The 16,289-nt window shown below is 43.8% G+C and overlaps 3 protein-coding genes across 5 annotated transcripts; 2 read left to right on the top strand and 1 right to left on the bottom strand.

Moving 5' to 3' along the window:
• Positions 1-2,960: 2,960 nt before the first annotated feature.
• Positions 2,961-5,656, bottom strand: LOC117650502 (tether containing UBX domain for GLUT4). The gene is made up of 9 exons (XM_034393974.1): positions 5,447-5,656; positions 5,052-5,107; positions 4,806-4,975; positions 4,534-4,702; positions 4,027-4,471; positions 3,802-3,935; positions 3,505-3,728; positions 3,226-3,424; positions 2,961-3,155 (listed from the first exon to the last, which is right to left on the bottom strand). Exons 1-9 carry the CDS (start codon positions 5,528-5,530, stop codon positions 3,011-3,013), a joined length of 1,626 nt encoding a protein of 541 aa, XP_034249865.1. The 5' UTR covers positions 5,531-5,656; the 3' UTR covers positions 2,961-3,010.
• A 235-nt stretch (positions 5,657-5,891) lies between these two features.
• On the top strand, positions 5,892-12,986 carry LOC117650501 (wiskott-Aldrich syndrome protein family member 3). Of its 2 annotated transcripts, none has more exons than XM_034393973.1 (10): positions 5,892-6,051; positions 6,917-7,196; positions 7,276-7,429; positions 7,517-7,631; positions 8,285-8,431; positions 8,508-8,821; positions 8,899-9,063; positions 9,161-9,626; positions 9,732-9,834; positions 9,928-12,986. In XM_034393973.1, the coding sequence occupies exons 2-10, from the start codon at positions 6,923-6,925 to the stop codon at positions 10,104-10,106; spliced, it is 1,917 nt and encodes a 638-aa protein (XP_034249864.1). In that variant the 5' UTR covers positions 5,892-6,051; positions 6,917-6,922; the 3' UTR covers positions 10,107-12,986. The 2 variants fall into 2 exon arrangements, with proteins under 2 accessions (XP_034249864.1, XP_034249863.1); XM_034393972.1 differs by having other exon boundaries at positions 9,708-9,834.
• LOC117650503 lies at positions 7,664-8,268 on the top strand. Of its 2 annotated transcripts, XM_034393976.1 has the most exons (3): positions 7,664-7,910; positions 7,998-8,037; positions 8,125-8,268. In XM_034393976.1, the coding sequence occupies exons 1-3, from the start codon at positions 7,809-7,811 to the stop codon at positions 8,214-8,216; spliced, it is 234 nt and encodes a 77-aa protein (XP_034249867.1). In that variant the 5' UTR covers positions 7,664-7,808; the 3' UTR covers positions 8,217-8,268. The 2 variants fall into 2 exon arrangements, with proteins under 2 accessions (XP_034249867.1, XP_034249866.1); XM_034393975.1 differs by having other exon boundaries at positions 7,998-8,268.
• Positions 12,987-16,289: the final 3,303 nt, after the last annotated feature.

Raw genomic sequence — 16,289 nt, 5'->3', positions numbered from 1 at the left:
CTTGCTCCACCTCACTCCTTATTTTATAAAAATACACAACCGTTCAGAACAAAGGATTATATTTACTTAATACAGTGAATGAACAAAGCACAGTGTATTCCAAAACATAGATCTCTACATCATCGCTAATTTATTTAATATATTACCAAGGGCGAATTTTCCCCTGTGTTGCATGTGTTGTAATTATAACAGTCTTTGGTTTAGGAATCATTTGCATTTGTTTGTGGCGGGGATGAGCGTCGCACCAGACATGGAGCCTCTCATCAATCATGATGAAAAAGCAATGCCTACATCTTTTCCTCAGTTTTCCCATTTGCTGAAAAAAAAAGAAGTTGCGAGTGCAAAATAAAACTACTGAACTACTGCATCAAACCATCACATCATTAGCTGAAGAGGCATTTTAGGGTAATAGCGACAGGATTACTTTCCAACTTGTAGAAGTAATCTTTGGCAAGTACCTTTATTCCGGCAGCTGGTATGAGATAAGTGGGTGACGGAGATAGAAAGGAAGTTCGCTGGGACAAGCCCAGAGTTGACGGACTATTCCAATAACATCCATGAGTAGCTATAGAATTACATACACTGAACAAGCGTACTGTTTTTTCCAAAGGTGATGTGAATAGAAATTTGGAGATACTTTGGCTGGCAGCTCGGACACTCAACATCGTTTCTGGAAAGAGAGTATAGTCTCAAACAAAGTGGAAAACAACAAGTCTTGATACGAGATGTTGTGCACATCTGATAGTACTGGTTACACCAGTTACGCAGTGTCAGAAAAGCAAAATAATTTTCAACAATCGTTTTAAGAAAACAAAATGAATTAATGATTTAATGAAAAATGACGTAAATTATCAAGGTTTTTGTTATTGTCAGGTATTCATACTAATATGTACTTACCAGTTCTGATTGAATTAAATACGAAGATGTGATAATTGTAAGCTGAGCAGTAATCTCAAATACAAACAACTAGATACTTAGTGAGTAAAAGATACATTGAAGTTGATTTGAAAACATGTACGGTGGTAAGGTTAGTAGTCCCTGCTTTGCTTTTGCTTCTGCTATTTAGCTGCGGCTAGGCAGCCGATGAACAGCCCGATCGCTATGTGCTACGACAGTGATAAATGTCGAAAGCTAGCATTTACTTAATGTCTCAGGTCTTGTTCCCATAAAATTAAAAGATTTACAAAACGGGTAGTGTCACGATCTAAACTTCTTCAAATTTTAAGTAGGCTCGGGTCGGTCGGTCAGGTCGGGACAGGTAGCGATCGGTGAATGATGAGTACCGCGGTGCCGGCGGTGTCCTGTTTTCTTAAATGTTAATCGTCAATATAGAGAGGTCCGAATAATAATAAAATTGAAATTATGAGCTATTTTCTAAAATTGCACTGTTTCATCGAAGGATTGAAAATAAAAACACAGCTTGGAGTGGTCAGAATCGAATCGAGTACTTTCGTAGCGGCCATTTTTCTCGCAGTTCTGGTGCTGCCGCTGCCGGAAACGGTGTCGGTGTCAGTGCAGTTGGGGTTCTCTTGCAAGGAGGGTCGTGATGGCTGAAGCCGAGCCAGCACGTGCTCCGAAGTTTTTCAGTTTTTCGAGCCGGTTTGCCGTCGATTTGGTGGTAAGTTTTGCCGTTTTTGTTCGTGGGCGAGCTTTGGGTGTCGCTTGAAGTATTAGTTGCTTCTCGCCTAGCCTGAATGTGTGAAACTTCGTTTTACCCGGGGCGTGTTTGCTAGGCCTAATGTACGCCGTCTCCCGTCTCTCTATGAATCAGCCTCTTGCGCTCTCCCGGGTCTCCTTTATCTTTGCGCGATAGATTATCTTCAGTGGTGTGCCCATTGTTCTCTTGGAGCGAGAATCCTGATTATCGCAGTTTTTGTGTCGGCTCAAGCGCTTGGGCCGGGGTCCCTCCTAACCAAGGAACCACCTCAGGTGGCTTGGTTACGTGCCGTCTTAATTTTCATTTATTGAGTGTTATTTTGTTCATTGCGCATTCCCAAATTGTTTAGCTGAATGAAGTTTCATTCAATGAAGAGGAATTTGACTTAAATCTGTCCCGAGTGACATTTTTTCCCGCCTCCGGCCCGTATCCGCGCAACTATCTTTCTGGTAATAATAATGGCGGCGCCTCGTGTTGGCGCCAAACGCCGCTGACGCTACTTCGTTAGTCCCCTCCCGTTCTCAAGTTTCTCTCATCTTGGACGGATTTTTCTCGTCTTTCTAAAATGACGTAGTTAAATATTCATTTAACTTCGGTCTTTATCCAGTTTATTAGTGTTCCTTTTTTTGCATTTTGAATATATATTTTTACTGCCTAGGCTGCCTTCACTTCAGCTGTCAATTCGACGGACTTTTGTGGTGCCAAAGAGACTGTGAAATGTTTCCTACGTTCATATCACAGTCTTCTTTGGTATCATGAAGGTTTGTCCCGTCATCTTGGTATTCATCTTGCACTGGCTTTTGGTGCATTGTGCCTGTATGCTCCTCACTTGTATTTGATGCTTGATTCCTGTGACTGTTTTTGCAACACATTTAGGGCTTTCATTTCCAGACGCTCCGATGTTCCAAGGGCCCTGTCACTATGTTCCTGAACCTTCTTTTGATTTAACTGTGATTTTGTGTATTTGGTTCACATCACAGCTGAATCAAGAGCAGTGTTAGGGATGCTGTCTACATTGGCGGACGGAAGTTGCTGGCCCCAGTTCCAACTGATCCATGGGCTTCCCGCAGGTTTCGCTGTGATGTGTTATATTTGTTCATATCACAGCTGAAATCTGTGAGAGTTTCATGTGGTTTCATATCATCGAGTCAACATCCCGAGCGCCTACCTTCTACAAATTTTTCATCATTCTCCAATTTTGAATCCTGTTACTCTCCTGCCCTGAATTTTTAAATAAAATTGCTATTTAATTATAAGAGTTGTTCTTTCACACCCTTCTCCAAAATAAAAAGGGACACAAACATTTCATTAAAGACAATTTAATACAAAACAAATTCATGAACATTTGCATTATCACTTCTTAAACCACTTGGGTATTTTGCCGCTAGCCGCATTATTGCTAGCCTTGGACACTTGAGCTGTGCCTGACGAGCAGGGAACATTAGGATCGAAAGATTCAGACTTTGGTGCAGGCTCTGGCCTCTTAGGTTGATTAGATCTGAAGTAGAAGAATGGTCAATGAAAGAAAATTCGATGCATGTAACACTACCGTCCATGTTATCACTCACCTTTCCCTACGGGTGGCAGCAGAAGCTGCTGACGCAGCTGCAGTGGCAGTGGAGACTTGAGCCATTATATCCTCACGAATGTAGGATCCATTCTCAGGGCAAGGTGCATTTGTCAAGAGATGGACTAATGCTCCTGGTACACAATTTGCATCATACAGAGTTTGATTAGCTTGGAGAATTGTCTTTGGTGGAGTAGTAACTGAAATAGATAAAACCGCAATCACACACAAATAAACTAAACCATCCTGAATTAAAGAGAAATTAAACCAAGAAACTTACATATGTGGAAGTCAATAGATGGGTCATGAAGATAGACCCTCACAAAATCCATAACATGCGATACTTTCTCTAAAGGGGTGAATGTTCCCTGAAGAACGAGTTGGTTGGGAAATTGAACCTTGATCACACAGCGTTTGTACTGATGGAGTGCATTGAGCATGTGTTTGGATTTTTCAAGTTCCCTATACTGCGAGGTAACAAGAGGCTGGTCCTGTAAATCTGCTCTGAAATAGAAAGTTAAAAATCCTAAAATAACTGCCTTTACCATAAGAATCAAAAGCTCTGACGAAAACTCACTGTCTTTTTTTCATGTCTCGGATCAATTGTTTTGCATCATCCAATGTCAAATCAAAGAAATCATCAGGAACATCCTCCGCCCTACAAGCTCTTGCTGTGGCTACATCAAAGAGAACAGCGTTGCGCTCGCCCAACTGGAGGAAAAACCCATAATTAGAGATGTCTGAATACTTGCTTTGACACAGTTTCCAAAATTTGAACTAAAATGGCATTTATTGTTCTTACAAATATTATTGTTTCTTCTGGTTCCATGATAGAATCAGCCTTTTCTGCTTCTTGATGTGTAGATTGTTGAGTAGATGAAGTTTTCACAGAAGAATTTGTTCCGGAAGTGTACTCAAGATCCATCTCTATATCTTCAGTTGGGGACATTGATGACTCTACTAATGAAGAAATTGTAGAAGATATGTTTCCAGTACTTCTTGGACTTTCCACACTGGGAGGAATCGTGTCTTGTGATTCAGATACTTTGGACTCTTCAACCACACTCGGAAAAGGTGGTTGCAATAATTTGGACTCTGGCACCGTTGGCTCTCCAATGCTCATACTAGTGCTACAGGCACTTGTAGAAGGCTTGACTAGTGATTCCGGAGTAGGTAGAACAGGTTTAGATAGAGGTGCTGAAACATTTGCTTGGTGGCGAAGTTCGTCCTCAGCTTTCTTAAAAAACCTAAGACAGGAAACATATAGCAACAGGAAAACAAAACAAATAAATGTTATGTTATTAATTACCTAAGAATCGCTCCTCCAGATGTTAAACCTAGGCTGCGCAATGTAGTACTTTTCAAATTTTCCACACCAGACTCCTCTCGACCAAGGTAAAAGATAACTGGCAGTTTATCAGATGACATATCATCTGCTTCATTGGGGCACAGAGTTTCAATAACATGCCAAAGAGAGTCTGAAATTAATAAATCCAATATTAGCACATTCATGACAAAAAAACGTGTTCCTGGTATAAAATGTTGATATTGCCATAGATGATGGTAGAGGGAAATTTTTACCAGCAGGTTCAAACTCTCCCATTACACGGCTGCCACTCTCCAACGCAAGGCCAACTTTGACTCGAGATTCTGCTCTTGTCTTCAAGGCTGCAATCATCTCTAACTGAGCATTGTTTGGTAGTCCAGTGTAACGTATAATGGATGTTGCATCTAAAACTTTATTGTGATGTCTAGAAAGTGCAATTACTGGTCAGTAGAATAATCGAAAATTCAGTACCAGGGAAAAGGTCAAGAAAAGGGACTTACGTGATGTCATATTCCTCTGCTTTAAAACCCTGCTTCTTGCAAACCTCCTCAATCACCTTGAAACACAGAAAAATGACAAATTGTCAGGAGATGAAAATCTACACAATGGTAAGCAGCTTTAGTTTGTTTCACTCAGTGACACTGGCGACACATGCCACATGTCTGTACTTTGAGCGTTTGCCATGGATTGTCAGTAATGAATAGCATCAGGTTATAGCCTGTGCCTGTGGTAAATGTACACGAATGTGTTTAAGACAAGACAGTTTCGAAATTAAACACAACAGATGAATGACTTAAGAACGACAAATCACTATAGGCATGAGAAAGAGGGTATACAGTATGCATCCATCCATCAACACTAAGAATGACATTTCACTTTTTGGCTCGAATCATACCTGTAATATGGTGGTATTAAGAGTGACTTTAACATTTTGTCTCCTTCCATTAGGAGCCAGCACAACTACGCATTTATTCGACATGATACGATGAAAATGACGTTTCTACCGAAGAGTGATTGGACGAGATTTATGCAGGAACGATCTGATCTAGCGAGCAGACAGCCTGCCATTCAGGACAAACAAGTTTTCGGCGTTTCTGAACAACAACATCGAAAACAACAAAAACAAGACCATTTTGCAGGGTTGAAATTCCTATCGTGAACATAACAGTTATGAAATTGGATTAATGTAATTTAAGGCAATGATACGTTCAATCTTTTTTAATTTTATCATTTTGGATGAAAATACGTTAAGAAAATACAAGTCAGAAGGTTATAACATGGTCGTGATTTCGTGAAGTAAACTACTTAAGGTTGGCACGACCGTGCCAAAGGGCCCGTCCTTAAATTTAAGGCGTCTGTGACTACGCCATTTTCTTCGTATTATTTGTGTCAAGAGAACGTAGGCGTTCGTTTGATTTTTGCCATTTCTTCTACTTTACTGTTGTTCCTGACCTATTGTTCAAGATGCATTGAGTGCCATTCTATAGAAATCGCTCAAGGGTAAGTTTAACAGATATAGCTTGTGTATAATCAGTTCTTGCTGCTATCTAGGCTTGCCGCCCTACGTGAGGTTATACTGCCGACTTGTATTTACCAGGCTCTAAATTGACGCATTCACCTTGTGGAATCATGACGTACCTTCCTATTTTATTTAAAACTCATTTAATCATTTTGTACCGAAAACTTTGATTGTATTGTTAGAACCAATGAATGAGCCCGGGTCTTATGACTGAGGAGGGCGGTTCAGCCCTATTCTTGTTGTGACATTTTGTTACTCATCATCGCCATTGCGAGACCATTTGTATTTTCTCACGAGGCCAGTTGTTCGGATTTGCAGATCGGTCATAAAAATACTACTTTCCTCCATTTCACTTTCTGATAAATTTTTGTCACAACCTCCAAATGGTCATAGACTTCATTTTGTCAGCAATATTTCCTGTGTCAGTGAAGATAAATCTCAATTATTGTTGACCGAAATTTTCTCTTTAGTTTATTTTGTGAATTCTGTGTAATAATTTTTTTTTAAATGAATATTATCGTCCGTATCCTAGTTAAAAATTTAATTGAGCAGATGTCGGTGACTATCTTTGCCGTGTACAGCAGTGGCTTATCCTCCCCTGCATGCCCCAGCTCTAGCAGTATCATTTGCTCATTGACATTCCCCTCTATTTCCCCTCCCTTTTTTTCCTCATTCCCCCTCCTTTCTATTTGGATCCCTGAATGTATGAGATATGGAGTGTCTGCCATTCAATAGTCGCTCTGGCTCTGATGTTAAAATAAATTAGAATTTAATATCCTCTCCAATTTTCTTTTTCTTAATTTCATCTCAGTTTTGTATGTAACAGTGTTTTTTATTACCTTGCAGGTCATAATGCCGCTTCCAAAGCGTATGGTGGAGCCAGTCTTGGTATCCAGGAACACTATTCCTGATGGCCTGACTCTCCCTTCGGAACTGGAAGCTGCAACCAATGGTACTCTAGCTAACATAATTCGCCAATTATCAAGTTTGAGCAGACATGCCGAAGACCTCTTTGGAGAATTGGAAAGGGAAGCTCACAACTTGCAGGACAGGTCAAACTCATTGCAAGCTCGCATTGACAAACTTGCCATTAAAGTGACCCAATTGGACAGCAATGTGGAAGAGGGTGAGTGTGAATTTTTCGATCTTTGATTTCGTATCAAGTTAGGTTGTTTCTTAACTTACAAATTTTCCTTTTCTTTCAGTTTCGTTGCAAGACATTCATATGCGCAAGGCCTTCAAGAGTACTGTTGTATTTGATCAGCAAGTTGTCTCAAGAGACACAATGCCAACAGCCATGTTAGAAACTTACCAACAGTGTGATAAGCCACCTCCTCTTCGAAAGCTTAACCCATACCGGTATAACTCTTTCATGTGCAGACGGTTTCTCAGATTAAAAAAGATCATTGGTTCATTGCTGTTCATTAATTATCTCTTGAATTTCAGTGATGATGGTAAGGATGGATTGAAGTTCTACACTGATCCTAACTACTTCTTCGATCTCTGGAGACAAGAAATGCTTAAGGATACTGAGCGAATGATGCATGATCGTGGGAAGAAGGTAAGTTTTGTTCCAAGTTCTTTTGTGTTGCACAACCTTCATGTGACTTAGTAGGAACTGAGCCAACTGCCCTTGAACAGTTGCCAAATGATCGAATGGCCCTTCCATCTGCTGTGGAGGACAGATGTGCTTTAATCTTGCAGAGTTGTTAGTTGCATCAGGTGGTGTGAAGACATAATGGAGTATAGGCTAGAACAACTCGAATGTGATGTGTACAACCATATTCACCAGTGTGCCCATACTAGTGAGGAACTCTTAAAGTTGATGCAGCTTATTTCTGTAAGAAGTCTTGAATTTAGATCATTTCAAAATTACATTTTGAGTAGTGTCAAAAATTGCATTCATGATTTATCCTTGCTCAAACAGTCAAGTGCTGCATTTCAAATTCAGTCTCTTAATCTTGCCAGTAAGTTGAGTATGTTAGAAGATCAAATGGGTTTAAGTGCATCCTTTTCTACTGAATTTTCTCGTAAAAACTTGATAATTGCTGTAGCCAAATCCATCGGTGCAGTTTGCTCTAAAATTAAAGTGAGTCCTGTAAATTGTGATTTCCCCTTAGTTGTATCTTGCAGGGCCTTTAAATAGACTGGTTGTTGTTTCTATCCTACAAGCATTCTGTTTCCACTTTTCATCTGTTCTGTTTTTATTCACAGCCCCACCGTCCACGAAATGAAGGGGGTGGTGGCAGACACAAGAAACGAGTCCGCCAGCCTCACAATACAAGAGAGCGGCAGAAGCAGCTGGCTGTTGGTCATGGGGAGTACATCATGCCACAGAACGTCCACTATCGCACACCTCAGGTATGTCTTCAGTCACCCAAGTCCATTTCAATGGTTCGTTGCCATAGAAGTTAGTTGATGCATTTTGCTTTTCTAGCCTGTACAACACCCTGATGAGGCCTTGTTGGTGATGGACTCTAGGCCACCCCGGCCCAACAGTATCGAAGTAAGAAGCAATTACCCTGATCATGCAGACGGCCATTATAGTCCCCAACCATCAATACATTCTCAACAATCACAATATGGCCAAACGTCGCAGTATGGTCAGCCTGTTGGACAGCATTACTCTCAGACACAGCAGTATGCTTCACAGCACATGCAGCAGCAGCTAGCGCAACAAGGTCAGATAGGCCAGATGAACGCGTCTCAGCCACCGGCCCCTCTGAGCCCCTCTGATACTTCTCATTACAAGTATGACTCCTTTCTCATAATCTGTGCTCTGTCTGCATCTTGTATCTTTTCTATAATAATGAAAACTTATCTCACAGGTCAAACTACGCTGGAAGCTATGAAGACTCTGGCTATTATGGCACAGATGCCTACACAAGTCCCAATAGCAGCATTTATGGTAGGAGCGCTGCGGCAAGGGCAAACTCTCAACGACCTTCACAGCCACCTCCCGCTCCACCAAGTGCCAACAATTCCAGTAACAGGTAACATTTTGTGCATGGATTGTAGCCAAATTGGAAAAGGTTTTTCTGAGGACGTTGCTGACGGAGCGGTGTGCCCGGTGTGCCTTTCGTCTTGCAGCACGCCCACGGGCACCTCGGCCACCAACACGCCGACGCGGGGCCGCAGCATGAGTGCGGGCAGAGACACTTTGCCGCCGCCGCCGCCGCCCCCCACCGAGGTGACCACCAACGGCCCCGTGTCCGGGTCTGCGGCGCTGCCCGGGCTGCCTGGGCTGCCCAGCCACCTGCTCAACAGGACCAACTCGGCGAGCGGCAGTCGCTCCGGCAGCCCGCACTCCACGCCCACCCCCACGCCGCCCCGGCAGCTGAGTCGCGACGAGACGCCGGAGCCGCTCCACAATGACATGCTGCCGCCGCCCCCGCTGCCGCCGATAGCCGACATGCCCCCGGCGGCCGCGCCGCCCCCACCGCCGCCCCCGCCCCCGCTGCCTTCCGCGCTCCCTAACGGCCTGGGCAAGGCCCCGGGCTCAACCTCGCCCCCTCTCACCATCAACGGGGACGTCGGCAAGTCTCCAAACAAGCAGGTACGTCAACTGTTGGAAATAAATTTGAGGAATATTACCAGGCAGTCAAATTGTTTGATACAAACTGTGTATTAATTTTAGATTATTTCTTCATCACCACCAAAGACTTCACCTCCAAAGATGGGTGACCAGGTGGCTGCTCGTAAGGTGCACAATATTGGACCTGTGTGTGATACAAGGAATGATTTGCTCAAAGCAATTCGAGACGGTATGATATCTGACTCTCCATTCTTACCAGTGGTTTTTCTTCATTTAATAATGTTCTATTCATTGAGCTGTTTTGTTTTGTTTTGTTTTGCAGGTATCAAACTTCGCAAAGTTGAGAAAATCGAGCAGAAAGAAGTGGAAAGGGTCAATGCTCTTCATGATGTTGCGTCCATTCTGGCTCGCCGAGTGGCTGTTGAATTTTCTGATTCAGATTCTGCAAGTGAAAGTGAATATGATAGTGATGGTTGGGTTGAACAGGAAACAAGTGCATGACATGTCCGATTTGCTCCGGATGTGTCATACGCCTCCTAATTGGGTCTGACTAAACCAGGAGCCGTATTGCAAATTCGACATGTCCGTTGCACCATAACAATTGCTGGTAAATTGTTAACTTGTTTCTGTCAGTTAAGATACCCAAAAGTTGTGTTGGAAATGCAATCAAAAGAAACAAGTTTTCCTCTACCAGTTTTGTGAGCCCAAGCTGGGTTATTCAGTAATCTGTTCATCCATGATTTTTCACCAATTACATTTGTCAATTTACAGCCCTGTATTTAAGACTTCAATATTCTGTTGCAAGTGTTTTCAACTTTTTCTTCCCTTTCCCTTTATTATTTGACTCTAAATTATGAAAAGTTCTAAATTAATAATCCTGTCCTTCAATGAGCCAGCTGCTCAATCATGTGGGCAAACATCAGATTTGCACATTTTAGTGCTTTGCTCATGTGACTATTTTGTAGTGCAGTGCATTGAAAAATCCTGTAAAGGAAAAGGTTATTATGGAAGGAGAATATATAGCCATGCTATGTTCCCTAAAACCCATTCTCCAAAGTGCCATAGGGTTAATTTTTTTCTTTTCTTAAATTTCTTACCACACTAAATTGTGGACTTCTAATCCTAAAAATTTTGAAGTTTCTATTCTTAATTGTTGTTACTACCATAATTTGACTACTTAAAGAATATAATCAAACCCCAACTGAGGCCTATTGTGCTAGTATGTTTTATCTTGCTCAGAAAGTCGTATCTTCAGTAGAGGTGTGAGCTTTTTCCTAAATGGCCCTCTGACACCTCTTCTGGATCTGCTCATGAGCGACTATCATTCCCTTTAATAATGACGTGTTTTACATTCAGCTGAAGATTGACGCGTGGTTCTTGTCTAATTCTGTTTTATCTCATTTTATTCATGTGCTACACCTACTATTCATTCTACATTTGCATGTGTGGAAGGTGTAGCACATGAAAAATATGTACATTTGTAATAATAATCATAAATTGTATTATAGTGCAGCCACAACTGTGCATTTATATAGCCTAGTTTGTAGTTCTGGGTCAAAATTTAATTTCCTGTTGTTTGTGAATGCTCACTTTTTCATTTAGTGCTCTATTGCATCAGTAATAGTTTTTTAAAAACAACAAACAAAGGGGAATGAATGTGAAGTAATTTAACCTTGTGATAATTTTACAAAAATACCGTACAACTTTCTGTTTGTTGGATTCACTCCTTTGTGATTGAATTGTTTTAGTGTGTGTGGTTTTTTTTTCTTTTTGTAAAAGAATGTTACAATATGCTGTGCTCATATTCAAGTACTAAGTTTACTTTATTCATGTAACCCAAAGGAGGGAGCCCTGTCATTTTAGCATGTCTTGTTCTGTAATGATAGCTTCATTCTTGGGTGCAAACCTCTGGTCAGTATCATATTAGTCAAATAGCAGCAGCATATTATATTATTATCATTGGAGAATGTAATTCTTAAGTTCATACTGTTCTCCTAGTACTACAGCACATGCTGTGGTAGACTGTAAGTCATTGTTAAGTGATTATATTTATGAGCTTTTGTTGCTACAGAAAGTTATACCATGTTTAACTTAATGATTTGTGCTGGGAAAGACAATTTTCCTTCGCTGATTTTGCTAGACGCTTGTGATTTTTGTGGTGGCAACTTTTTCAGGCAGAGAGAAAAATGTTTGTGTTATGTGTGTTTGTCTCTTGCTTATTGGCATTTTATATATATATATATATCTTGGATTTTGAATGCTTTTAACTTTACCATCTGGATTTTGAAGTAAGATGTCATTTGTTTATTGGAGGAATAGGTATTTGATAGTGATGTGAACGACAAAGAAACTGTAACACCAAACTCTATAGTTAAGGTATAAAATTTCATTGTTGCTGACTTTAATGGTACTTTTTTATTGTTTCTTTAGATTGTCAATATTTTGGTGAGAAGTTTTGTCCTAGTTACCTGGGGAAAGCATATGATTCATTGAATCTTTCCAGAGTTTTATTAGGGTCCAAAGATTTTGTGTTGTTCGTTTTCTTTACAAATATTATGTTCTTTCATTCAGTTGCAGCGAATTATGTTTTTGTTACATAGTTGTATCATAATTTATAGCATTTTAAAAAATGTTTTTATATTGTATTTTTAAATTATTTATTATGTTTTGTTTCTTGACTTACACTAGTGAGTCACTGAGTGAAGTATGGGAATTGGCATGGAGACATTATTCTGAGAGTCATCTTCTATAACAGAGTATTTTACAATGGACTTTATTGTGGCACAAATAGTAGACATTGTGACAAGAAGGGTTGATTCATATTATTTATAGGTGACATGAAATATTGTATCCATTTTCTATGGTAATGGGCAATTCTAATCTGACAATGAATAGTTTCAAGGTTTCACATCCTGGTTCAATAAATTAACATATATTATATTTGCTGGAGAGCAGTTTATAATTCATTTGAGCAGATTAGTGATAGGCGTTGGGAACCTTCAAGTACTGAGATGTAACCATCGAACATAATAGTGGTAGGAATTGGGAATCTTGGGGAATCAATATGTAACCAATGGGCATGTAAGTGGTTGGCATTGAGTACCTCTGAGAACTGAAATGTAACTAATGAGCAATATTAGTGATTGAGAGTCTTCTAAAGCTGAGAGTAATAATTTTTGGAGGGCACTTTTTGCTTTCAATCTAAGAAGTGGGTAATTTGCTTTTTGCTGCATATAGGGTTAAACCTAACATTTTTATCTCTGACAGTGTCTTATATTCTCGGCCAATATTTGTATGAAACGTAGGAGAAGCCAATGATGATATTGTATATATTACAATGATTTGTATATTAATTAATTGATTAAACATATTACACTGGTAGTTTCTCTCTTAATGCACCTTGAAACTGTCTCCTTTTCTATTTTATCGCTTAGGACTCAAACTTATTATTAGGACTGCATTTGCCTTGGAGTGGAGGGTTCCTCATCTACTCCATGCATTTTGATATTAACTAGAGATGGACATCTTGGACTAGTTTGACATGAACATAATTTTTATCTCTACTATGTACAAATTTACAAATAATGGCTAAGCCAGCATTTCTCAACCTCAGGTTCGCGGAAAAATATTTTAGAGTTGCGGCCTGGTGGCTGGATTCGCGTGGGATCGCAGCAATATCCCTCAATATTTTAGAGGGAAAAAACATGTTACAAATCTCTCGTGACGGGGAAAACATCATTACATACAAAGGGTAAAGTTTTCATAGCATTGGGTCGAGTTGGGATGGGAGTGGTGCTTCCTGGTACCTTTTGGCACAGCCTAAGGCTGGATTGGTACATATAGAGCAAAATATATGGCGGGGGACTCGTACACCAGATTTCAGAATTTGGAAACGGCACATTCACTCACCTTCGTGACCACAGACCGAGGGTTAATCTCCAGACCAGGATTTGAGTCCCGGTGGTTTAAAAATTTTCCAGCGGCCGTGAGAGGGAGTTTTTTACAACGTCTAACAGTCAATGGTGACCGGAAACAGAAAGCGAGTTGAGCCCTGTTCAATTGAGCACCCTGATCTTCACGGGGTACTTCTTGACGATGTCCAGCAGGTAGGGGTGGGGCATAGTGGCGGTGTGGACGGGCACTGGGACTGTCTGCGACGAACCCATGTGGATGTGGGCGATGGCGGGCGGTTTCCGGACGGGGTAGTGCACCGGGGGGTGCATTGGGGAGTGGGGCACGTGGGCTGAGGTGTGGTACTGCTGCGCCTGCGGCATGGCCTGCGGCACCGAGTGAGGCACGTACCGAGTAGGGCTCGACTGGCTGTAAGCGGCAGGGGAGGGCGGTGGACTTGGAGCAGGCAACGGGGGAGGCGGGGGTGGCGGTGGTGGCAGTGGGGGTGGCGACGGTGGTAGTGGCTGCTGCGGGGGCTGGAGTGTGCTTGGAGGTTGGCGCAAGCGTTCCCAGGCTGGCCGCGGACGCGCCGTCTCGTCCTGGGTGTAACTGCTGGACCAGCGGGGCGGCCTGTCCACGCCGTAGTACCCCGAGGAGCCTGAGGACCCTGACTGCGATGCCAGGGCCGCGGCGCGGAGGGGGGGCTGTTGGCCGTGCTGGTCCATGAGCTGATTGTAGTACTCGCCGGGGCCCACAGGTCGGGCTGTGGGATCGTAGTTGTAATCGAACTGGCCGCGGTGGTCCTCGTTGTCGTACTGCTTGACCCTGTTGGGCCACACCTTGATGCGGTAGTAGTCCTTCTCCTTCTCTGTAAACGGACTCTTGTACGAGTGCTGTCTGTCATCGCGGTACTTTGACTTGGTCGTGCTCGTCTTGAACTTGTGCTTGGGCCGACGCACCACGACCACAGGCAGGTGCTCCACTACGGGCATCTCCTCCTCTTCGTCCTCCTCCTCGCCGTCCTCCACCGGCTGGGCTTGCTCGTCCTCCTCGGAGGCCTGCGCCGCGGCCTTGTCCGCGCGATAGCGTCCTCTGCCTCCCCGCGGCCGCCGCCGCTCTCCCTCCTCCTCGTCCAGGACCCTGATCGGGCGCGACCTCGTCTTGACGCGGACGTACTCGTAGGGCGCGTCGTCGTCCGTCAAGTCAGCGAAGGAGGGCCTCTCCGCTTCGGGCCCGGTGTCGGTGTCTGCGTCGGCGTCCGCATCGGCGTCCGTGTCAGGGTCCGGGTCGGGGTCCGGGTCCATGTTGTCGGCGGACTCGTGCCTCCGCGCCCGTCCGACGCGTTTGGCCCTCCCCCGCCCCCGCCCCCTGTCGCGGCCCCGGCCGCGAGGTTTGCGCCTCCACGACGGGGACCGCCGGGCTCTTCTCAGAGGGAGGGCTTGGCCAGCTTCGCCGCCGCCGCGTGCCATGGAGACCGCGGCGGGGAATGCCGCGGACGCTGGGCGGGCCGACTTGGCGTCCTCGGGGCTGTCGGGGCTGTCAGCGTCGTCGCCTTCCTCCAAGCTGTTGGATGGGTCCTCCGCCTCTTCTTCACCGTCGAAGAATTGCGGTGCCTCAGCCTTCCACCCCTTCCACCATCCCCGCGCTCTTCGGAGTGTTCGCTAGAATCCTCGGATCCAGAAGAATCCGAACCTCTCTCTTCGGAAGCCATCGGGTGCCCGAGAGGAGGCCTCGGCCTCGGCCCCTCAGGGTCTGGGCGCTGTTTAGGTGGTCGTGACGACACCGAACCTTTCGCTTCGTCTGAAACTTTCTCTCTTCCATTAATTTTCAATTTAAATCTTGAAGATTCTGGTTCATGTGACGCATCCAGTTCTTCCGATCCCTTGTCTTTCCCCGAAGAATCGGCCTCTCCTGACGACTCTTGTTCCTCAGAAGAGGACCCCGGAGTCGACTCCGGTTCGTGCGGCACGTCTTGATCCTCAGAAGACTTGGCATTTAAAGTACCTGTCTCTTCTGATGCGTCTCGTTCTTCAGAATGTGGCGTGTCTTTAGGAACTCCTTGTTTTACAGAGGACTTCACCTCTTCGGACTCATTCTTGTCTTCAGTCGGTCCGGATTCATCTGACTGCGTCGTCGTGGTGGAAGAGTCCTCCCCCTTAAAAAAAATAGAAGAGTGTTTTTCAGATATCAACGCAGTCAGCCCGATAAACTCGGATAAACTTGTGTTTTGTGATTGGTTAAGTGAATTCAGAAGTTTGAATACACGCGTTCAGAGTCGACACTGAGCTTGACTGGGCTACCCACAAACGGTAAATTGACATTACTTTCGGCTGACTGGTTCTTATGTTGAACTACCCGTCCAATAAGAAAAACAGTGTCAGAAGAAAATCAAATCACGGAACATGTCTTCAAATTGAAGCAGAATGGAAAACACGGCGAAAATATTTCCGCTCCGAAGCGGGGCCCTTGTGAGTGTCAAGCACACGCGGGTGGCCTCTGCACTATGGAAACCGAGAGGGTGAATGGCACTCTGCGAGAGCTGTTCCGTCCGCTGCCGCGCGCTGTCGTGTTGCTTGCGGTCGCAGCAGACGATTCCGATCAGGCGGCCGCTTGGTCTAGCCTCTTAAAGTTAAGTCGAAGTTCTAGCCGGGGCGCCTGGCCCCAAATGGCATACGATCATGTGTGGTCTAGCTCTAATGGTAATGGTAATGCCATGTCTCGTTTTGCAGTGCAGGCGGGCATGTGTCGGGCCCGAAATGGCATACGATCATGTGTGGTCTAGCCCTTAATGGT

This window comes from Thrips palmi, unplaced genomic scaffold, assembly GCF_012932325.1.
Source record: "Thrips palmi isolate BJ-2018 unplaced genomic scaffold, TpBJ-2018v1 HiC_scaffold_5, whole genome shotgun sequence".
NCBI lineage: Eukaryota > Metazoa > Arthropoda > Insecta > Thysanoptera > Thripidae > Thrips > Thrips palmi.
This window is presented reverse-complemented; position numbering and strand designations above follow the sequence as displayed.

Bases quoted from the DNA above. Each gene is read 5' to 3' on its own strand.
- LOC117650503 (XM_034393975.1), top strand. From the start codon at position 7,809: ATGGAGTATAGGCTAGAACAACTCGAATGTGATGTGTACAACCATATT. The intron at 7,911-7,997 runs GTAAGAAGTCTT...TTGCTCAAACAG, and splicing joins AGTTGATGCAGCTTATTTCT to TCAAGTGCTGCATTTCAAAT.
- LOC117650501 (XM_034393972.1), top strand. From the start codon at position 6,923: ATGCCGCTTCCAAAGCGTATGGTGGAGCCAGTCTTGGTATCCAGGAAC. The intron at 7,197-7,275 runs GTGAGTGTGAAT...CTTTTCTTTCAG, and splicing joins GGACAGCAATGTGGAAGAGG to TTTCGTTGCAAGACATTCAT. The intron at 9,064-9,160 runs GTAACATTTTGT...TTCGTCTTGCAG, and splicing joins GCCAACAATTCCAGTAACAG to CACGCCCACGGGCACCTCGG.
- LOC117650502 (XM_034393974.1), bottom strand. From the start codon at position 5,530: ATGTCGAATAAATGCGTAGTTGTGCTGGCTCCTAATGGAAGGAGACAA. The intron at 5,108-5,446 runs GTATGATTCGAG...CTGTGTTTCAAG, and splicing joins TTAATACCACCATATTACAG to GTGATTGAGGAGGTTTGCAA. The intron at 3,156-3,225 runs GTGAGTGATAAC...CTTCTACTTCAG, and splicing joins GCTGCCACCCGTAGGGAAAG to ATCTAATCAACCTAAGAGGC.